We start from the raw sequence: 24,203 nt of genomic DNA, 5'->3' as shown, positions 1-24,203 counted from the left end.
TTTACGTCTTGAACTGAGTCCTGGGAATTGTAATCCAAAATAGCTATCACACAGCTAATCCCTTACTAACTTAGGTTCTCGGTTGTGTTCATTTCGGCCCTGAACATTCCCGATTTCGTGTGTGCTTTAGAGAAGTCGGCCTAGACGACCTTCCCATAGAACCGGCATCAATTCACACACATATAGGTTATCCGTAATAAGGTATCCTGCTATACCTCACGTTAGAATCAAGTTCTAAGTTTTCGGATTCATTAAAAGCTTAATGCTTAACCTCTCAATGCAGGCAACACTGTTATCATCCTAGGAATGGGTAAGAGATAGAGATCTCTTACAGTGTTACTGTCGAGTCAGGATATAGCTTCAGTTGCCCTTTGAACCTAGATCGTGGGATCTCCAGTCATCTAGGTAGGGTTTCACCATGCCTTTACTCATTTACTTTAGGCGTTAGCCCCATTCCCCTTGATGATGCAACTACTAACTCTCTTGATAACCCTTTTGTAAATGGATCCGCTAGGTTATCTTTGGATCTTATATAATTTATAGTTATGATCCCTTCAGAGAGAAGTTGCTTAACGGTATTATGTCTCCGACGAACGTGTCGAGACTTACCGTTGTACATCTTGCTTTGTGCCAGTGCAATTGCTGCTTGGTTATCGCAGTGTATGTTGATTGCAGGCACCGGCTTTGGCCATATTGGAATATCTTCAAGGAATTGTTGCAGCCATTCTGCTTCTTCCCCTGCTTTATCTAGAGCAATGAATTCTGAATCCATTGTTGATCGAGCAATGCACGTTTGCTTCGAAGATTTCCAAGATATGGCAGCCCCTCCCAGTGTAAACACATATCCACTGGTTGACTTAGTGTCGTCGGTATCTGGTATCCAATTTGCATCTGCATATCCCTCTAAGACTGCGGGATATGTGGTATAATGGAGTCCATACTCCTTCGTCTTTCTTAGATACCGTAACACTCTCGTTATGGCGTTCTAATGTGTGTTATTCGGGTTACTCGTAAATCTACTTAGCTTACTAACTGAGTAGGCTATGTCTGGTCGAGTACAGTTCATTAGGTACATCAGACTTCCAATAATCCGAGAGTACTCTAATTGTCTTACTGCGCTCCCTGTATTCTTCATTAAGTGAATACTTGGATCTATCGGAGTATTCGCCACTTTGAGGTCATCTTTGCTGAATTTTTCTAAGATTTTCTCAACGTAATGCGTTTGAGATAAACTTATCCCTTCAGCCGTCTTGGAAACCTTAATTCCAAGAATGACTTCCGCTTTCCCTAAATCTTTCATGTCGAAAGTTTTCGAAAGCATCTTTTTAGTTGTATTGATGACATCTAAATTATTTCCCATAATTAGCATGTCATCCACATACAAACATAGAATAACACATCCTTTAGCAGTTACCTTTGTATAGACACATTTATCACATTCGTTGATCTTAAATCCGTTTGATAATAATGTGTCATCAAACTTTAAGTGCCACTGCTTTGGAGCTTGTTTTAGCCCATATAGTGATTTCACTAACCTACACACTTTCTTTTCTTGACCCGGAGCTATGAACCCTTCTGGTTGGTTCATATATATCTCTTCTTCGAGTTGTCCGTTTAAGAAAGCGGTTTTCACATCCATCTGATGAATTTCTAGATTATATAAGGATGCTATAGCTACTAACACTCTTATTGAGGTGATTCGACTAACTGGAGAATAGGTGTCGAAGTAATCTAACCCTTCTTTTTGTCGGAATCCCTTTGCGACAAGTCTTGCTTTATACTTGTCTATAGATCCATCTGTTTTCAATTTTCTTTTGAAAATCCATTTGCAGCCTAGAGGCTTGCAACCCGGTGGGAGGTCTACTAGCTCCCATGTATGATTTTGCATGATGGATTCTATTTCACTATTAACAGCCTCTTTCCAGAATGGAGCTTCTGGAGTAGCCATTGCTTCTGTGAAAGTTTGAGGTTCATTTTCTACCATATAGGTTAGAAAATCAGGACCAAATGTCTTAGCTTTCTTTGTCCTTTTGCCTCTTCGAGGTTCGAGTGTTGTTTCCTCGATTTCCATATCATCTTCTTTAGATGTTTCTAGATTTTCCTCTTCCTCATCTCTTACACGTTTTCTACTTTCAGATGAGACTTCTGAATTCTGTTTGAAAGGAAAGATGTGTTCAAAGAACTTAGCATCTCTCGATTCCAGAATGGTGTTTACGTGTATATCTTCGATTTCAGACTTCTGTACTAGAAATCTATAGGCGCCACTATTTATTGCAGGCCCTATGTATACACAGTCCACAGTTTTAGGTCCTATCTTGACCCGTTTAGGAGGAGGAACTAATACCTTTGCCAGACACCCCCACACTTTCGTGTATTTAAAGGATGGCATCCTTCCTTTCCATAATTCATATGGAATTTTACCGGTTTTTCTATGGGGTAACTTATTTAATAAGTGATTCGCCGATAATATCGCATCCCCCCACAAGTTCTGAGGTAAACCAGAACTTATCAAGAACGCGTTCATCATTTCCTTTAATGTTCTGTTTTTCCGCTCTGCTACACCATTTTGTTGAGGTGTATAAGGAGCCGTTGTTTGATGAACTATGCCATTCTTCGCACATATCTCGGCGAACGGAGATTGATACTCTCCTCCTCGATCGCTTCTCAAAGCCTTAATCTTTTTATTAAGTTGAGTTTCCACTTCGGTTTTATAAAGCTCGAACTTATCGATTGCTTCATCCTTACTCCTTAGTAAGTAAACATAACAAAACCGAGTGGAGTCATCGATAAAAGTGATGAAGTACTTTTTACCACCTCTGGTTTGAACCATCTTTAAGTCACAAATATCACTGTGAATTAGATCTAAAGGTTCTGTGTCTCGTTCTATTGATTTGAACGATGTCTTAGTCATCTTTGATTCTACACATGTTTGACATGTTCGTTTTGAATCAATTTCGACTTTCGGAATTAACTCTAAGTTCATTAATTTCTTTAATGACTTGTTATTCACATGTCCTAGTCTTTCATGCCAAATATTAAAGGACTCAGCAATATAAACGGAATTATTAATTTTATTAATAATAATAGACGCCTTTGGCGTTACAGAGGTTACATTTAGTTTAAATAACCCCCCACATAAGTAGCCCTTCCCAACATACATCCCATTCTTAGATAAGACGAAGTTGTTTGACTCAAAGACTAGTTTGAACCCATTCTTACTTAGAAGAGAACCAGAAACCAGATTCTTTCGGATATCTGGAGCATGAAGTACATCGTTCAAAGTTACTTCCTTTCCTGAAGTGAACTTTAGTATGATCTTCCCTTTTCCTCTGACCTGGGTGGTTGAGTCGTTTCCCATGAACAGGGTTTCTCCTTCACTTATTTCGTTATAAGAGGAGAAGAGGCCTTTGTCACCACAAATGTGACGAGTTGCTCCGGTGTCGACCCACCACTCTCTCTGGTTGTTAACCAGGTTGACTTCAGATACCACTGCACAGAGGTTCAAGTTCTGAAGTTTCTCAGTCACTTCTTCGGCTTCAGTAACCATAGCACATAAATTCTGAGTTTCGGTATCTTCTATCAGCGAGGCTTGGTCATTCGGCTTCTTATGTCGTTTGCCGGTTTTGGAACGACAATCCTTTGCCATATGGCCTCGTTTGCCACAGTTGTAGCATTGGCCGAACCTCGTCTTTTTCTTCGGCTTTCCTCCGTCTTTAGACAGATGCTTACGCTTCTTACTTGGACTAGTCTCTACGACGTTCACATTCGAGAGTCTTTCAGAGTTCTTCTCGGCAGTGCGACTGTCCTCTTCGATTCGAAGCTTTAGGATGAGTTCTTCAAGGCTCATATCCTTATTCTTGTGGCGGAGATAATTTTTGAAGTCTTTCCACCCCGTGGGTAATTTTTCAATCAGAGCTCGGACCTGGAAAGGTTCATTCGTTATCATGTTCTCTGCCTGTAGTTCCTGTAGGAGACTCTGCAGTTCCTGGACTTGGGTCATAACTGGTTTTGAATCAGTCATCTTGTAGTCCAAGAATCGTCCTACGATGAACTTTTTGACACCCGCCTTTTCAGTCTTATACTTATTGATAAGGGTGTCCCACAGTTGTTTAGACGTTTCTATAACCGAATATAGATTATAGAGTCCGTCATCTAAACTGTTCAGGATATAGTTCTTGCACAAGAAGTCTTCTTGTTTCCATGCATCTATTTCAGCAGTACGTTGTGCCTCATCCTCTATTTCTGCATGGGTGGGTCTCTCTTCGGTTAAGTATTTAACCAGACCCAATGTCGTTAGGTAGAACATCATCTTCAACTTCCATCGGTTGAAGTCAGTTCCCTTGAACTTCTCTGGTTTTTCCCCATTGTTTGTGTTAGGCGGAATAACTCGTAGAGTGGTTCTTGTTCGTGCCATTTCCTTTTCTGAAACACACAGAAAGTAAGCTAAATTAATATCTTATAACCAGAGAAATAATCGCTATAAAATGTCTTAAGATTGTTGTTCTCTGGTTATTAATCGATAAGTCGATTTCTCTCTGTCTTGGCTTAATTTAGACAGAGTTTCCTTTCTCTAACTTATAGAGAGATAAACTAATAAGGAATAATGATTAATCAATGTTCCTTCTTTCGGATAATGTAGTCGAGGCGAGAATAGATTCTCTTTCCTTAAGACATTTTACACCCCCGTAACAGTACCAAACGTTAGGGTGAATGCCTTCGGGATACAACGACTAACCTTTCAGAATTTTAAGATGGTACTTCTATATTCTGAAAGCGGACGAACCTTTGTCAGTATTATGAGCTCTTGGACTAATGCGGATGATCTTCTAGACGCTTCTGAAATTCAAATTTCACTCGAGACTTCTTTCTTCCTTTTCCAGATATTCTAGTCTAACCAGAACCTCTAGAAAATACTTCTTTAATTAGATATTCTAGGCTAACCAGAACCTCTAATTGTTAGAAGGGAAGAGAAGAAGAGAATGAATTGAATTGATGATAAATGAAGTGGGTTTGATGGGTTTATATAGGAATTGAATAGGTGCATAGTGTCTTTTGGGTTCAAAAGACATAGCTGTTCGAAACCAGGGACCATAACTGAATATGAGAGGCGGTTTGATCTTGGGACGTCGGATCTGCTTCAATCCCGCGGACTTAACGCCATCCGTTGGATGGGAAGCGAAATCCCGCCATTGTCCCGCAGATGAATTCAACGACCGTTAGATGCTAGCCCGGAGCGTGCCCGAACGCGGAGAGAACGCCAGACGTCAGATCTCGCGCAAATCCGCGCGATGAACGCTGGCCGTTCAGATTTGAGCGCGTCCTCTTCGCGTAAATGCCCCTCATCTTAACTTGTCCTCTTTGACGATTTAGTACCTATTTCAACCGTTCTTCGTTCAAACTTTAACCTTGAATTTCTCATTCATCCGGAATCGGATTTGAGTGATTCTTGGCTCTAAATTGTAGAGCTCGACGAGACGAACGCAATGGCGCGTTCCGTTTCTGAGTTTGACGAGTCGGCTCGAGCCAAAATAGGCTCCGATTCCAACAAGTCTATCTTGTAGGAAATCGTGGTTGATATGTATATATATTGCTAGTTGCTTCAATTAATCCTGGTGAAAATAAGTTTGTAGTAGGTCAATATTCCATCTTTCAGGTTGAAGCATCACGAGGTTTGAAACCCAAAAAACGTTATCATGCTTTTACCTTATTATTATTGGCCTATAACTTGCAGAGAGTTCTTCAACCATTGACTTTTGCCAAAGACAACAAAGGCTTAAGGTCCCTTATATTATTTTTATGCAAAGAAGAGAGATCTTCATCCATTGACTTTTGCGAAAGAGGATCAATGACTGTCTCCCAATAAGAAGAAGGCTCAGAGTGACAATGAATAGACGTCAAAGAAAGTAAAAGAAAGAGAAAAAGTAAACAAAATCAAGTAACTGAGTAAACTTACGAAGACGATGAGGATATCTGGAAAGTGGATGCAATCTCACTAGGAGATTCGTCAGTCGTAAGGAGTGGAGGGACATAATTCATAAGCAATACTGCAATAGGAGAATCAACAACATCAAGTGCAACAAATTCAACATGGACAGTAGAAGTATCACAAACATCTGAAAAGTTATCAATATGGATTAGGTTAGAGGGATTCACATCATGAGCATTAACATAAATAAAAAAAATAAGGTATAAGCTCTAAAAATACAACATGACAAGAGATATAAAATTTATAAGTAACTGGATCATAACATCGATAACCCTTTTGACCTTCAACGTGCTAAGAAACACAAACATGGAAGAATGAGAAGATAACTTGCTACGTTTTATTCCTAGTGACTGTTGGGGCGAGGTTGTTCTCACTACGACCAATTTAATTAACAGACAATAGCAAACAAGCAGTTTCAGCGATGCGCCGATGCTTCCTATCAGCAACACCATTTTTCTCAAGAGTATTTGTATATGAAGATTGGTGAACAATTCGATCCATAACAAGTGATGCATGAAACTTATTTTAAATATATTCCTCACCTAAATCACATCTAAAACACTTAATGTAGGGAATATTGTTTTTTAACTAAGGCTCGAAACTGTTGATAAATAGCATAAAATTCAGAACGATGTTTCATAAGATAAAACCAACAAGAACAAGTGGAATCATCAATAAAGAAAACACAGTATTGAGAACCTCCTTTTATGTAAACAGGAGTAGGACCCCATACAACAGAATGTTAAATTCAACTGAAACATACATACTTCGAGTAAATGGTAAAGCCAAAACTTTTGCAAGTTTGCAACCACTACAATCAGAGTCTAATTAGTCTGGAATAGGGTTTAATTGTTCTGGAAATCGGTAAAATCCCTCCCAAGCAAGCTTTCCACGTTAGATGCTATGCTCGGGTGGTCGGACCACATCAGCGTGCCTGGTTTCACCTGGGATTGGCACCGGGCATAATATCATTGTTATTTGTTATATATATATATAGATTATTATCACTCACTTATCGAACTCTTCTTGTGCTCCTCAGGGTGCAAACCTTGATTCAAATTGAAAATTCAAAGTGTCACTTTGGATTTTTGGAGTTCTTTTGCAGAAACAATGGTCTCCATTTGGGGTATTAGCATCATCTAATTCTAAGATGTCTCAAGAAATATTTGAGATTTCAGTTGAGGATCCCAATTGTCAACTCATTATATTAAAAACAAAACTCTTCATCTAGGAAATGATAACTAAGTGATTTCTATTGAAGATGTCTTTTGAATAGAGGATTTCAGTGGATACTTCACGCGTTATATATGGCACCGCAGGGGTCGATACGCACGACGCCTAGTGTCGATCGTTTAAGGCTAGAAATATCAGGTATTACGCTCCACTAGCTTTCGCCTCTTAGTGTCAGCCCAACAAAGTGATTTCGTCGTTGGTGTTCTTTCCGATCTGTATGCATTTCACTGCTCCACCAGAAATTTCCTCTGTCCCTTACCGTTATATAGTTTTGTTTCTCATAATGTATCTAAGAAAGAGAAATTCAATTAAGAGCCTGGATAACTTGGTATTGGGGTTGCTCCTAAACGATTGTTCGAATTTTCCCGATTCAATTTTTCTGGCTTAAAAGTATTGACCTCGAGTCTGTTTCGTTAATATTCAACTCGAATCCACTGATAGCAAAGAGGTTTTCTATGAGATACTACTCAACCTTGATAAAGTAGATACAACTCAAGCTTGACCGACTTGGGTTGAATTTTGCCACAAAAAAAACATCCAACCTCAGAGGCGTTGAATTAGGTGGACTTATACTGAACTTTGTATAAAAAAAAAAATCCCACTTCTGAGAGGTTGAATTAGGTGGACTTAAACTGAACTTTTTTTTTTTTTTGTTGAAACGACTTAAACTGAACTTTGTATAAAAAAATTGGTCAGCCCAATTTGGAGCACCTCTTACCAAAGTTAACAAAACCAGATTTACGGAGAGCGAGCACTTTCAAAACTTTACTGAGAGCGAGCACTTTCAAAATTTTCAATGAGACTTGTAACAATTTCGTGATAATCAACTTGTTTTAGGTTAGAAGATAAGAACATACTAGACAATCAGAGAAGGTTTCAAGTTCAACAAAAGGAAAAAAAAAAAGACAGTTGGAGAAGGGCAACAAGATAGGTTAATATCACCACAAAAATTCTTGCCCATCTTTCAAACAAGTAATACCAGTATATCAGAATGGCCCTTTTGGAGAAACTTTTACACTTAATTGGAGAGGATACAGTGAGGCCACCCAAACAAGGATTTTTCTTTTTTCTCCATTAATAATAATGATAATAATAAATTATTAATAATAATTTAATAAATAATAATAACAACAACAACAAAACAATAATTACCACTATCAACCATTGTCAAGAGCAGTGAGTGAGAAGCTTTCCTTTGTATTGACTAATGATGCTAATCTCCACCATCTCCTGCTAGAAAGTATAAATGGTCATATCTCTCCAACCTCAACCAGACTGACTTCCATGGGATGCAAACTCCTTTCAATTAGGAGGTATAACAAGAAGATTCATCAACAGATCGCGAAAGAGTGAGGATCAATATCCTGGAATCATTTCAGATTGGTTGCACTTCCCTTGCAGTTGGCTGGATGGATATAGTCAAGCTTGAATTCGTTAAAAGACATTTCAGGTGCTACTGGGCAGCAGGAACATGAGGCCCATTGAGAAGCGGCCGGCCTGTTAAGCTACTCTATGGAGTTTTGGAGCAGAGGGAGAGGAGAGAGAGAGAGAGAGTCACGTAAGATTAGGGACATTGCGGTGGGTGTCTGCAAATTCTCTGATAATGCGCTTCAGTGTCCTCCCCCCCTTTCCTTGCATATGCATATGCCCTCCATGTTTGTTACTTCTACCACCACCACCACCACCACCATCATCATCACCGCCACCACTTCTCTTGCTCTGTAGGTAATCTGATGCAGCGCCGACAAGGGCTTTTAACCATACTGGCACTAGAGTCTCTGATTCTCCCGGCTTAAGATATTCAGCTGGCAACGCCCTAATCTGATCATACCTTCATTCAGTCAATATCCATTATTGCACTCATAATATAGCACAGAAGAAAATGGTAGAGCTGAGAGAGAGACCGTTGTGTGCAGCCATCCATGTAGGCACTCCAAAGAAAGCACAGACATCCCCGTTGAGCTCTCACTGACACTGCATATTGCTGCCAACTGTTGCAGTATAGTTGCCGACTTATGAACCTGATTAAAAGTGTAGAAAGCAATTCTTTCCTAATTAGAAAGCAACAAGCTTAAAAAACAAAAAATATCATGACATAATGGTCTGAATAGAAGACTTCCGTTCTTCTCCTCGAAATAACGTAAACCTTACTCACCCTCGACATTGCCGGGACACCTAGTAAAGCATACAAAATACTAGATACAACTCCTTCACCACTGCGAGATATGACCTGAACTGCCACCGAACTGAATGCACCTTCAGTAACAGAAGCCAATGACTCCAGCACTGATGTTAAGCCAACCTCCAAGAAACCTGCAAGGCTCATTGTCAACTACAATCATGCTATTGGACTTCAGAGAGCACTAATAAGTCATTGTTCTCATGGTTCAAATGTTCAATAAATGCTTCTTAAGTCATATATATGTATTTTGAACAAGTGCAGATATGCATGCGGAATACATGCACTTACTAAAATATGTTAAAATGATAATAAAAAAAAACACTCAATTTTCAAACAAACTATCACAAACACTGCGAATTAGATCTAAAAAGAGATTAAATAGCATTTAGTTACATACAGCATTTTTTAATGATGCATGAGTTATTAAATGATAATCTTGAAAACGGTGTACAACTACAAATATAAAAAGAGTGGGTGGGTTTTAAAGAGAAAAAAGGAAGGAAGGAGATACAGTCAGTTTGTTTCTTGTTCCAAGCTCCATGGACGGGAGAAAAAAGAGAAAAAGGAAGAAAGGAAAAAAGTAAAGAAACTCTGACCTGTTGTTCTTGTTTCTGCTTTCTATTTTTATTTTTCTGGTCATTTCTTCTCTTTTTATTTTTTCAACGGAGTTGAGATTCTTGAGAAAACCCTAGGGCCTAGACACCCTATCATCTCCTTATATGCAGCCGAGTTTGAATCTTGGGATTCAACAGATTTCATTTGCGTTTTACTAAGGATATCGTAGGATATGGTAAGCTTTACTAGCTAGGTATTAATTTTGTACAATCAAATTCAGATCATGCAGTCTGAACCCTAGATTTTAACAACACTATCTCCAATTACTTGCGAATTGAGCTGCTTCTTTCAGCATAAGCTCCTTGATCTAAAGAACAAGAGTAGATGCTAGTGGTTGTCACTTGTCTGTTTGAAGGTATTGTGAGAAACTTAGATATTGCGAGGGACACACTGACAAGTAGTGTCAGAGTTTGGTTTGCCAGAAGTGCCCGACAATGCACCTGCTTCATTTCAACAGAGATCACTGCTTCCAGAGATACACTTTCAACCAAACCAAGTGAAATGCATATCATTGTTCTTTTGCTAATTAACCACGAAGCACAAGCTGAAATTTAATAATTGGTAACAAAACTAAAAAACTATCAGAGCAAAAAGCTTACATGACATGTATGACATTGCTGCTAATGCTGCCCCACGATGCATCGCTGTGCAACAAATTGCTGCTTTTTGGAACGAAACCTCAAGAAGAGAACTTGAAGCAGCTAATACTTCCTGAAAATACTCACATCGTCAATTCCAACTTTGTCTATTAATAAGACTCAACGAAGAACTTTCATAATTCAGTATTAACAACTAATTGGAGTGTATTTCTTATTTACTAAAATAACCAAGATGAAAGAGAAACTGAACCTTAGGACAACAACGAACAAAAGTAGATGCAAAGTTGGTGTAAGCCTCCACAAGATCCGGTTCTTGGTCACATATATACGAAGAATTGAGAGCCATTACAGAAGCTGCAGATGTGAATCTGTCAAAGGTGCTGATGAACAAAGGTCCATATTCTTCGCTATGGCCGAATTCTTCAACGACGACAGCAGCTGAAAGGATTTGGGTACGCCCAAAAGAAAATGAAAAGAATTAGGGAAGTGAAACATAAAACTTCATGCATCAATAGAAGAAACAAGAGCGTGGTGGATGATGTAAGTGTAGACTAGAATTAAACACCCATACATAGTGAAAATAATATCTACAGACTTATTTGTTGATACATTGGCCTCTCTAGTGTACAGAAAGTATTGGGTTAGGGCATTGGATCTTTCACTCTATGCAAGCCTCCCAATTAACTACTACATCTATGTAAGCTACAGTTTTGGAAGTTTCTAATTTCCTAGCCAACTATATCATTATTATTTAATTAAATTTTGATGTGTTCCTCAAGTTGTAGAGTGACTGTTTTTCTTGCTGATTCAAACGCGAGAAGATACAGTTAGTGTTCCCATCTGACATTGTACTTGTTGTATTACTATTTCGGGCATAGATACCTAAGTATTCCCATCTGCCCGGAAAGCAATTGGTGTATCTCCAATTATATGGCTTTATGATCTACCCACCTTATTTGTAGAGCTCAAGATGGAATTACCTCTTTTACGTAATGGGTATGCACTCAGGCATCTATCAATTCGCACTCATTCAACATAAAAGCATGAATAACTTGAGCAACTTTTCAGTTGAAGCTAATAATCAAAATTTCTACTAGCTCAGATAAATCACAACATCCAATTTACATTCATACATAGACTTACCTGTTCTTATATAGCATTCATGGTTCTGAAAGGAACAGAAGTTTGAAGATAGACAATCTAGAACTTTTGGTAACAGCATTAAAAACTGCTGGCCTGCAAATGTAATAAAATAATTTTCTGAAAAAAATCGTAGTTGAAAGACCATACTATGATGTAAATTGCAACCTCCATCATCAGCTTTACCTGAAGACTGAATAGCTTGCGAAAGAGCCCTACATGCTGCTTGAGATAGACTACCACTTTCCATGTGTAAAGACCGAAACAACTTTTCCAGAATAGGCCAAAAGACACCAAGTAGAGCTAAGATGGTGTCATCGTCCGCATGAACTGTTGAGGGAGGGCTGGCAAGCTGAGTGAACACAGTTCCCATCCTGAAACCAGACAATCATTATACGGCCACTTGATATATGAATATTGATACATTGAAGCAACGAAAGCTTGGACAATGGTTATACATTATAATTATAGAGAAAACAATTGCTCCAATATGAACTGAAACTTCCAATTGGTCCACCAACATCTTATTAGAATGTTCACTTCTCCATATGCAATTTGCATTTGTATGCTTTTACTATGCACATACATTTTTTATCTTGTGTTTCTCATTGTGCATGCCGTGCAGAGCCGTACTCGCGTAGGAAGTTCTAAATTGACCAAATTGAATTGTTTGTGTATTTTTTTTTTAAGAGACTACGGTCTACGTTAGTCGTTACAAGGCATTGATGCATCATGCAGATGTAATGAGCACGATAACCGCCTAATATAAACTGAGAATGAAAGAGGCCTAAAGCCCGACAACGAAGAGGCCTAAAGCCCGACAACGAAGAGGCCTAAAGCCCGACAAATAATTACATTATTCATAGCCTAAATTACATAGGATAAATCTTGATGGCAACTGCTTCCACCGAGACTCGATCCCACGACCTCATGGTCTTAAGAGGGGTGTATTAATTTAATATTTTGAACAGGAATTTGGATATATTGCTCATTGTCTATATCATAAAACCAGGATGACTAAACAACACCGTTTTGGATAGGATGCAGACAATTTTTTTGTGTGAAATCTAAATATAAATCAGCTAGAGAACAACTTCGGCAAAAAACAGACAACAATTGGCAAGACTATAACTACATAGAGAAGTTAACGTTTCACGGGGTTACAGGCTTAAAGCCGGCCAAAAAAAATAGTAATAGTTCACAAATCAACTGAAATTTAGTAGTTAATAGCCATCTCAGAATATACCAGCAGAACTTGCTTTCAGGGAGTCCTTACAATCTGAAAATTCTCGAAGCCATTCCTCCCATCTAAGTTACCAACGAGGAACTAGTCGGATTCACAAAATAGTGGACTTGCATTTAAGGACATGCCAGGGATTCTTGCCTTAAACATTCAATTTTGCAGCAAGGACCTACCTGTAAAGGCCTCTTGCAGCAGAGTTTAAAGCTAGTGTGTAAGTAGCAGGGTTCTGTCTCACTGAATGCCCATTTTCGTCATCAATCTGGAGAAATAGAGTACTTAGTAACAGAGGGCATCTAATATCTAGCATAAATAGACAAACAAAACAATTAAAAGCTTACAAGTCTCCCAATGGCTCCGTAACAAGAAGATAGCAGTCTTGCTAAGGAGTTGTTCTTTAACTGTCTATTAGGAATGGAAGAAATTATAAGAGTTATCGCAGTAACGACTTCCTCCTCCTCTTCCATAGGTAAGTGCCTCTTTTCCAATCCCTGAAAGAAATTACTGATTCGCTCAGACAACATTCATACGCAGCATAAGAGACATAAAGTGGCAAGAAGTGAATTCAGGTGTCAAGAAGTGAACTGAATCATAGTCTTTATCAACAGCAACATAAGTCACCAATTTATCCCAAGACAGGATAAAACTTCAAACAGCTAGGTGAACTGAAGACCATTGAGCTCTTAATGGTGCAGACTTAGGATTAACGACGTAAAAGAGTTTCCACCATTCCACGCTTATTCCATTTCTAAATTGGCTTCAGGTCCTACCAGACCCCAGCTTGTTGACATGTCAAAACAACTCTTTGGATCACAGAGTCTCTCTTCACCAGTGTTTCCAGTAGCTTCTCAGTAACTTAACAGGTATCTGAGAGAATAATGTCATTTTCTTACTTGCGCAAAGTGCTTGGCGCGAGAGACTACTACAATCACAGAGCGCAAATGAAACTAAATAATGAATGTGTAATCATTTTTACTTTTTCTTCAAATCGTACCCCCTTCATCGAATATATTATACAATTTCAACAAATAAGTTCATACCAGTTGAGGTGAACACATTCAACTGAGCATCTTACGTTCAAATACATAAAGCTGCAAAGAATTATTAAAGTCAGGGAGTCAATTTAAATTGTGGTAGTATAGTTTTACCTCTCCTATCCAGATCAGAATTTCTAAATCAGAAGGTTCATGGATCAGTAACGCAGAAGCATCTTCACAAAGTTTACGCAAGGCTGATGCACAAGCATTTGAGGACATAGGCTCTCTAATACCTGCAGCAAAGAATAACCTGCAAGTAGAGGTCACAGAAGTGCTCGTGATCAAGAAAAAAAGGATTACCACCAAACCAAGAAAAATATGGCCAAGATGGAGGATAATAGGAAAAGAGCCTCACAGTAGAGGTCTTGTATAAGTTTGAGAAGCAGATATCCACTTGGAGTAAGAACCAACAACATCGGCAACTTTTCGGTAAACCTAGAAGTGAATCGATTATCCAGGGTAAAAGGTCAAATCAAAATCTACAAAAACTTCAGCAGCTTGAACATTAGTAGAGCACGGTCAAACAATATTTTGATAAATCAAGAAATAACATGGAAACAACGTTTAACTTACAAGGCACAGGAAGCCCTTAAGCCCATTTGATGCTCTATTTGACAGGATGGTCACCAACTGCAGTACAACTGAGAGATCGAATGATTGACCATCTTGAAGAATTAGTTCTGCAACCTAAAATGTGTAATGATATACAATCATCAATTTGTATTTCTAACTTACTGCATTGTAAATCCTAACCACAGGCAAATTAAATGGTAAAATCTCATTAGAAATTAAACATTTACAACAACTAGAAGGTTGATTTAGTCAAAAAGTAATCCAAAATTTGGACCTCAAAGATAATGAGTATTGGTTATTTTGAGTTCCTCGACAACATCCAATTGTTGGCTCCTCAAAAATTGTTCCATGTAGATTATAGAACTCCTAAGCAGTTTTGGATCCCCTAGTTTCTCCTCATATACACAAGACATGTTAAAGATCAACTTTTACGGCAAAGTTCTCCCACCTTACTTGTTAAAAATTAATTATATTGTCCAGAGGAACCAGGGACGGAATTAGGAGTAGAAATGAAGGGGGGCCAACCAAAAACCTTATAAAAATTGACAAAATCTAAGCCTACTAGTGCTCGAACCCGGGTCTCTCACGTCCACAACTCCCACCTCTACCATCTCAACCACGCTACATATGTGTCATGATTTTGACTTGAACGTTATTTATGTGATAAACCAGAGGCCAATCAACATTTCTAAATCAATTTGCAGCAAGTCAAGGGGGGCCATGGCCTGCATGTAGATCCGTCCCTGAGAGGAACTGGTTGGTGATTACTGAATAGGAGACACTGACTAGTACAAGTGACTCCATAATTACTTGAGATACAGAAAAATAAGGAAATCTCACGGGCAACTACGGGATTGTTCTTGTCCGCATGCCATTAAAATCCGTCTCACGACTCTCACTACAATAAACATAAATGGTTTGGTGATCTAGTCAAGTATGGTATAAACAAGAATCTACTATAGACACGACTAAATATCCACAACTTATAAAAAAAATCTCACCACATTAAGGGCAAACATCTTAGTTTCGACCTCCTTCCAAGGTATTGGTAAATCTGCAGATGCCCATCCACCAGAGAAAAGCTACAGTAGCATTAAAAAGATAAGAACAATTAAGCGATACATAACTATTTTCGCAACTAACTCAGCTACAGTACACAGAAGGAGATGCGTATGCAGCATGTGCTTGAGTACAGTCCCTCTTAGTGTAGAGGTGGTGGAATTATGGTGTATGTACAAACGAAGGAACTGATATCATATAACTTAGGAAGAAAAACGAGTGAACACATTAAAGCGGGAAAAAAAGTACAGACTAAGGAGCAAGGGCGATCTCAAACAATCGCCTCTGTCCTCGATAAAACAAGAAATTACAAAGAAAAAATTATCAAAGAAGAATATCCAAAAGGAACTCAAGTTTTGGTATGATAGCTCGCAATTTAACAGTTGGATTCATTGGTTCATTGATGCCTTTACCTTGTTCTTGTTTACATGGTTCCTGATTTGCAGGTTCAATGTGCAATTTCCAGTATGTCTCCTTCGTGTGAAAGGGAGTTGACAATGATCTCACCAAGGTTCGTCATACTTCCAGTTACAATGTTATTCACTTATAGACCTTGGAAACCAAGCTGAATTCTGATATAGATCCTTTGAAGTTGAGACTAAGCTTCCCAATATAACTTTTTCTAACGTTCTTCTCTTCTTATTTCAGAAAATGCCTCTCTAGTGTATGGTGAAGGCTTTGTACTAAGAGAACAACCACAAAATTTGTCCTATTCCGTGTTTAAACCTTGAAGAAAGTCGAAAACTCTATCTTGTTCGAGCATTAATTTATGTTTCCAACTGTCTTCAGTATACTGCCATTCTACGTTGTAAAACATATCATCTTTTCCCACCAGTTTTTCATAACATTGAAGTAATTTGTTACCGATAAATTACCTTGTCTTGTGTTTCTCAAAGTAGTTCTGATTTCAAAACACGAAACTGTGCTTTCAAGATCAAAGTGGGTGTTCTTAAGCATAACCCATATTTCCTTTGTTGTCTTTTAAAAAGGTAGGTATGACCAATTTGTTTATCCATGGAGTTGATCAACCACACCATTACCATGAAATTTTGTGCTTCCCATGCTGAGTATTTTTTTTCTCACTATCTTGGGAGCCTTGGTAATTCTCAAATACCTACTTTTTTGTTTCCACTAATTAGTTGCTAACATCATATATTGATGTCATGCAAGGAAATTGCTTTCACTGGGTTTATCATGTGTAATTTGAAGTGAATATGAGTCACTGATAGGGATTAGATGAAACTAAGATATTGAGAAACTTCAGAGGATGGATCTTTTTTTTTTGAAACTAGTTTGAAAGTCATAGTTGTTTTAGCCACAGTTTTTTGGAAGTCATAGTTGTTTTAGCCATTAAACCATACATGAAAGAACCTAGCTCTGATACCATGTGAACATACACAAATAGTGCACGAGAATATCTGACTTTTGAAAGTAAAGAATTTGTGATCTGATTTTTCTGGGCACGTATACATAAATACAGCCACTAAGGCATCAAAGCCACTAACATAAGCAGGTAAATCACTACCCCTTAATATGTTATAGATAAAGGTTAATAAGAATCACATTATTAGATAAAGATAAGTAACTAACTGGACACTTGCTTTTTTTTTGTGCTCTCGCAACTCAAGTTCAGAGGCATTTTACAACTGTCTTCATCATGTCTAGAGAATAGATGAAATCTCATGAGAAGCAAAACCAGGAGGGATCTAACTCTTTTTGCAATTTTGTGAGCTTTATGGAAATTAAAAATAAAAAATAAAAAAAGGAAGGTGTCTTTGGAGGATGAGAAGCATCGGATGAACTCACTGATCTTTATGGACATAAAAAAAAACAATTCTTTGGAGGACGAGAAGCATCAGACGAACTCACTCAAGAAAAACTATCCTTGTAATCAATTTTAAGGAACATCTTTCTGGTCTTCTCGCGCACACCATCCTAGATCACTTAATAGGCACTCAGAGCCAACGAACAAGAAACTCTAAGATAATTCTAGTAAATTTTATCTCATCTAATAGATATAGAGAGCACCAGAGTACAACTTACAAATACTCAGCTTTTGGGTTAGGTTGGGATTGGAAGTGGAACATCATGTTTTTGCATCAATGTTAAGAGTACTGGTTATGCATGTTTCAGTTGAACAGTTTAAGTTCTCCAATACGCTAGTCAAAATAAGATTCCTGAACAATGTTTTAAAATTAAGTCCTTCCTCTCTATCACTTGGTAATAATTAACTAACAATTCAATTTCAAAATTACTTCTTCCTTAACTACGAACATAAAATAGATGATTGCAATAAAAAACATATATTACCAACTAATGTCAGAGCCAAATAAGTTGTGTGTCACATCCAATTTAACAAGCAAAAATATTACCTTTTGCACAAATGCAGCAGATCCTAAAAGCTGACAAATATCCACAAACAGCTCCGAAAGATCCATTCTGAACTGTGCAAGGGAATCAGGCAACTCAAGAGTTTCATTCTCACCATTAAATGTAGAATCATCCACCTGCAAACGAGATTATAGTTCACATGCATTCTTAACAAAAGTAACCAGGTAGATAAATGAAATTGAGAAATTATATCTGGAGAAGGCGGCCAGGTATAACTAAATGATGTTGATGTATCTATTGACAGGCCTTCACTTAGGTATCGATAATCATACCAAATACTAGGACCAATACCTATCTCTATGTATCGATAATCATACCAAATACCAATACTAGTACCAATATACCTCTCTCTTTACTAGATAAAAGAGTAAAAGTAAAAGGGAAAACAAGAAAACCAAAAACAAACCTCTAAAAAGCACTAAATACTTTCTTTCTGAATCTGAGAATGAATAAAACATGACACTACACTAGTACTCATTATCGTAGACAAACCTGAGCACGAAACAAGAGGGCATCAAGTAATCCCGAAAACACAGGTAAGAACATTTCTTCGACATTTTTTCTGCTTCTACTGTTGTCCAAATCAAGTCCAAGAGCATAGTTTGCTAGACCACACCTGGAAAAAAGAAATACGAGGAAAGTGTAGATTTTACACTTTTATTAGGGTAGGGAAATGTCATTTAGTTAAAACATTCAGTGAAATTCCACATAAAGGGAAACCAACAAAAGAAAACATCAAGCTGATACAATAGAGTAGCTTCTTTTGGGAGTAGATATCAGCTTAAATTTTAATGACTTGTCCATGAGTTTAAATTACAAGGTTCTATCCATGGCTGCAAAATATGGAGCTCTAATGTATTATGTTTGGAATGGTGGCAAATGAGGTGAAACAAAAACTTGAACAACAATAAAATATAAAGGAGTGATCACCTGTATGCGATTACTACTAAGAAAAGAGTGACAGTCAGAGAGATGCACGTGGAAGGTGAGCAAGGGGGTGCATGGGAATTTCAAAGACTATAAAAGTAGATGTCAAAGTCCTAATGTTTCATTGGAGTAGAAATATATTTTGTGCTAAAACAAAATCCTAAAATGATTTTGTAAACAACTGGGGGGGGGGGCTATGATGATATAACATAGCCACAGTCTTCATCTTGTAAACTCTTTTTCAATAAATATTAGTTCAAAGTTTCAACTTTCAAGAAAACAAGCAAGTGAAACGGTGGCACGCGTCTTGTTTAGCTGTGAGCTTTCTTCGCAGATTGGAGACATTTTAGGAATTTGTCAAACTCGTGCCCACAGAAATGATGTCGGTGAACTTCCTAAGTGGGTAATGCGCAAGTGAATCTTCACAATAGAGGGCCATATGGGAACTAACTTTCTCCGTCATGCGTTGGTGTATATCAAGCGGAGGAACATGAGAGTCTTTCAGGAGTGAGAAAATACACAAGAAACACTAATTTAGGATATTAAGTTCCACATTTATGTGCAGGCATAGATATAAAGCACTGAAGAGTTTTGATTATCATGTTTTTGTGTCTACTTGTGATGCGTTCTGCTAGCGAGGAGTGTGCTCGCAGACTGCCAGAGGGAGTTTGTGATTTGTATAGATTTAAATGTCTGTAACAATTCTTTGCCTTGGGGTCTTTAATATGCTTTTGCCCTTATAAATAAAATGCTATATATGTCAACATGGGAGTTTGTGATTTGTATAGTTATCCACAAGCTTTTTCCAAGTCCCTTGCATTTTTCTTCTCAATGACCTCACCTAATATCTGGACTTCAAGGAAAAAAACATGCCGAAGGGAGGACACCAGTTCTAGTTGTAAAACGGGTCCTGTTCCGTTGGAGCATGATTTAAGCCTGGCCTAAGTTCAAAACTTTCAACACTTTGCTTTTAACCGGGACACCATGGTGCATAACATGTAATATCAGCATAGCCTGTTAAGTTCCTGAGTCAGGAAGCGGGAGGCCATTTTGCTTAAATGAAACAACTCGTTAAGAGTTCTTTGAAGAAACAAAAGAAATGCGGATCATTATATTTTTCATCATAGCCGGGAAGAAACTAGATATCCAGCACTTGAAATGGTTAATTTACGGGAACAAATGTTTCAATGCCGAAGTAGATCAAGTAAACACTGGAAACATTACATATGCACATTGCAGATTGAGTAGATGGCGGAATTTCTCAGTTATTCATATTTAGATAAGAGGTGCAAGCATTTCCAAGCTCATGATGGAGATGGACTTCATCTCCAATGTCCCAATAAAGACATTTCAAAAGAAGGTTCATATCTCTAATTTTAGTCATTTTACCACAGATGCAACTAGACATTTATCATAACTTCTGAATGGAAAAATAGAAGGGTGAATAATAAGTAGGAAACCAACCAAAACTGCAAAGTTGAGTCTGCAATCTCCCAGTCTTCACTTGGAAAAGCTACACAACTGCCATTTGTATGGAACAGGTTCCCAAAATATCAGTAGAAAATTTCTTCCCATTATATAACACATGAAAACAGTGTTGTATAAAAATGCTAACGTGCCAGCAAGGTTAGAATATTAGATTTATTACAGATAAAGGAAGACTGAATTAAGCTTCTTTTTAAGTTTTATCAAGTAATCAAACTCTGATTCCAGTATATATTTCAGTCTCATTGGAAAGAAAAAAAATTAGGTTGTTATCAAAATAGTTAGAAATTTAACAAACTGTTGATACATTATGCATGTGATGGAATGTTATCACATTTTATGGGAGGATGCTCCACTTGAGAAAACAAAATTTCCTCCCAAAATGTCGAAGTATAATCTTACATAAAAGATGTCTATTTTTATATGCAACAACTGTTGAAGTTTTTCATGTTTGGAAAGTAATTAGGGGTTTTATTTGCAATATGCAAAACGATACACACTTAAGTTACTTCTGTCACGAGTTGGGGGGTGTTATCAGTAATATGCGAAAGAATTGATATATTAATTAAGCAAATCCTATCGACATGCTATTCAAAACAAAAATAAGTTATGTCCTTTAGAGAACAATGAAACCATTGAACTTGATTCAACCATACTTTGTTTGGAAGATGCAGAGTTTGAAGATGAAATAGAAAGGTGAGAGCTTGTACACGTCCTCTGCAATATTATTCTTCATTTCTCTCTAGAGTGTTTTTGGATAATCGATCTACAAAAAGTTCTTTTGTTTTGTTGTTTCCATAAATTTTAGTATGTACTGAAGCGGTCTCTGATATAAAGAAAAACTTCTTACTATTCTGTCCATTTCTGGTCGAGACAAATACTTCTGGTTGAAATATTTAAGCCACTTCAGTGGGCCAATAAAGAAGAAAAAAGTGCAAGTGAAGGGTACACCTAGAAATATATTGGTCATTATAGTTAAAGTATGTCAACATTTTATCTACTGAACAAGATTGGGGTATAACCTCAAAAGTGCATTTGCAAGCACAAGTGCTTCTGTACTAGCTTCTACAATCAAAGCTGGTGCCTGATATGCAAAACCGAACAAAATGAAATCAGTGAAAAACCGAAAAAGAGTATCTATGAAATAATCAACATGTACAAAATCATTATATCACCAGTACTCGTTAATTAAGGAATGCACCTATCATAGACGAAAGCATCATATACGAAATTAGAGAAAAAAGTGGGAACCACAAGATAATCTCAAATTCTGGATGGAAGATTCATCACTTACCGCCTGCCCGATTTCTGACATCAAGCATGCAAGACCACCAATTATTTTCTCATCTCCGCTTGCAATAGCTGGTTGGAGCAGTACTTCTTTAAGGAAAGGTACTTTGTACAGTAAAACTTGGGGTAGCCCCTACATATACCAATTTTGATGGAAATATGATTACTTGTGAGGTAGATATCATAATACTGTCTGACGACGTTTTTACCGAAATATTAGTAATTATTTCCACACTAACAAAGATATTTCTATGAGATACTTGTCTTTCGAGGAGCGGGGTGGGGAATTAACAAAGAAACTGAAATGCATGAGTTAAATCGTAAGTTCACACTATATTTCTGAGCTTCACCATTTATATATTTGTTTTTATTGGCTATATCCAGAATTTCAGATGCTTAGGCAGTTGAACTGGTAAATCATGTATTTCTGGTATGCGTCAACATTAACTCGAGATTACTTAGGTCACCAGTAAAGCGAAACAATGCTTTCACAATAGTACTTAAACGAACAACTGAAGTTTCTAAACAAATAAAAAGGTAGGAACAAAGTTAGCTCTATATTAAAAAAAATAACGATTTAATTATACAGAAAATACTGAAGTCCTGGAAGTTCCTTAGAATTTTTTAAGTGAAGAAACAGGCATATCCAAGAGGTGAGCCTCAAAGACGATGAAGACCTGGGCGGCCATAAAAATTTGATATACAGGAGATCCATACCTCGTATCGACTTACAAGCTCAATTAATACTTCAACGGCCAGATCAAATGAGGAGAATACCTGCAGGAGAAATAACGGTTGGTTGATCGTGAATCGTGGTTGAAATAAATATGGGAAAATTATAAGAAAAATGTTGAGGAGATAACCTGCAAAGAGTTGAAGAGAAAGTTAAGAAGTGGATGTGTTTGTAACGTTAGGGGTGGGATATCTAAGAAGCATCCAGCTCGAACCTGTAATTTATTGAGACTTCTACTGTTAAAATTTTCTTACCCAACTACTATACGAGGTTTATCAAATGATCCAAAAACCTTCTTACCCAACTAAGCAAACAACGCAAAATTTTTCGATTCCTCTCATGAAGTTGAATAGAATCATCGAGCCTCTGCTCCGATTGGTGCATCAGGAACTCAAGAACTGTAGGAGTATGTGCAAGAAGCTGCTTGAGACGTGAGAATGACATCAAACAACAGAGAAATAGACATGACATTAGTGAACGAAAAAGACAAGTGCTTCAAAGAGGGGACGGCGGAAGAACACAAAAATAATAATTAGAAAGTTGAGGAGATAAAGGTTTCATACCTCTTGAACATATTGAAATCGAACAGTGGAACTAATATTGCAATCACTATTTTGATCCTCAACAACTTCTTCAGGTAGAACAGTGAGCATCTCGAGAACAGCAGCATTGCCATTTTCCTGGTTTTGCAAGGCTTGGAGACTTGAGAAAAGCTGCTCAATAGGTTTTTTATGTTCTACGGCACGAAGTACAAGTGCTGAGAGTGCAAGACAGATTTGTGTTAAGAGCTGAAAATGGGAAATAGGAGGATCATAGTAAATACCCAAAACAAACTCATCTAAACAAATTGAAACAATTACAAGAAGAAAAGAGAGAGAAATAGAGACCTGGGGAGGTCCTAAACTGAACTTGTTAGCAGCTAGGAGAAGAGCATTAAGCAAAGCATCCTTAACCCCAAACTGCAAATAATATCCTTCACTTTGGATCTGAAGGTTCAGATAACAACAACAACAACAACATTAAAGGAAATTAAGTTCGAGAGGTCACTTGTGTCTGGCATTTTTAGAGGGAACAAGAATAATAATCGTGTGAGGACTGGAATTCAGATCTAAAAACAAGAATAGGAATTGAAAGTAGGAGTAAGTGTACCTTGCGTTTGAGAATTTGAGCGGCGAAGAACTCGAGCTCGAAATCAGGGAGGAAAGACCTGCCGGAGGTGAGGAGAGAGGTGGCGACCTCCCAAGCGGATTCAGACTGCTGGAATTGAACAAGCCATTGATTCGCGGCTACACGGTTGCAAGATTGTAGGTCGTGGTTCAATACATGAACTGCCTCTGCTACCTTCATTTGCATCTCCTCCATCATGCTCATTTTCTTCTCTCTCTATATATATGTATAACACAGTAGTACTACTTATTACTAGCTCTTGAATTGATTCTTACAAACAAAACAGACAGTGAGAAAGAAAGAAAAGCAATCAGACGGAAGCAGAAGAAATCGAAGTCGAGGGGAGGAGAGGAGCCAGCAAACGGACCAGATATTTGTATATCAAATTCATATCGAATTTGGGGGTGGGACTGTCAAGCCTTCTCTCTCTCTCTTCTTACACATACGGACATACCATCTCCTTAGACCAATCCAAATAGAGGCTCCCAATGGGGAGCCCTCCCATGTGGAGCCTCTAAATTAGATTTTTGGTTCCCAACTTTCAAA

The 24,203-nt window shown here is 37.8% G+C and overlaps 1 protein-coding gene across 2 annotated transcripts; it reads right to left on the bottom strand.

The window, feature by feature from the left end:
- Window positions 1-8,131: 8,131 nt before the first annotated feature.
- LOC147547394 (ARM repeat superfamily protein) lies at window positions 8,132-24,151 on the bottom strand. 2 transcript variants are annotated; one of them, XM_086668996.1, is made up of 25 exons: window positions 24,025-24,151; window positions 23,640-23,873; window positions 23,378-23,476; window positions 23,054-23,278; window positions 22,791-22,910; window positions 22,621-22,704; window positions 22,475-22,534; window positions 21,762-21,890; window positions 21,490-21,551; window positions 20,447-20,503; window positions 18,548-18,671; window positions 18,037-18,171; window positions 15,607-15,687; window positions 14,606-14,719; window positions 14,388-14,467; window positions 14,144-14,282; window positions 13,337-13,486; window positions 13,172-13,257; window positions 11,942-12,129; window positions 11,759-11,851; window positions 10,866-11,053; window positions 10,616-10,727; window positions 9,375-9,532; window positions 9,124-9,240; window positions 8,132-9,040 (listed from the first exon to the last, which is right to left on the bottom strand). In XM_086668996.1, the coding sequence occupies exons 1-25, from the start codon at window positions 24,046-24,048 to the stop codon at window positions 8,774-8,776; spliced, it is 3,126 nt and encodes a 1,041-aa protein (XP_086525122.1). In that variant the 5' UTR covers window positions 24,049-24,151; the 3' UTR covers window positions 8,132-8,773. The 2 variants fall into 2 exon arrangements, with proteins under 2 accessions (XP_086525122.1, XP_086525123.1); XM_086668997.1 differs by lacking the exons at window positions 23,640-23,873; window positions 24,025-24,151 and having other exon boundaries at window positions 23,054-23,247; window positions 23,378-23,460.
- Window positions 24,152-24,203: the final 52 nt, after the last annotated feature.

This window comes from Eschscholzia californica, unplaced genomic scaffold, assembly GCF_041429995.1.
Source record: "Eschscholzia californica isolate CP2 unplaced genomic scaffold, dmEscCali1.0.p SCAF_3, whole genome shotgun sequence".
NCBI lineage: Eukaryota > Viridiplantae > Streptophyta > Magnoliopsida > Ranunculales > Papaveraceae > Eschscholzia > Eschscholzia californica.
The sequence above is the reverse complement of the archived record's forward strand: the minus strand, read 5'-3'. Positions and strand labels throughout refer to the sequence as shown.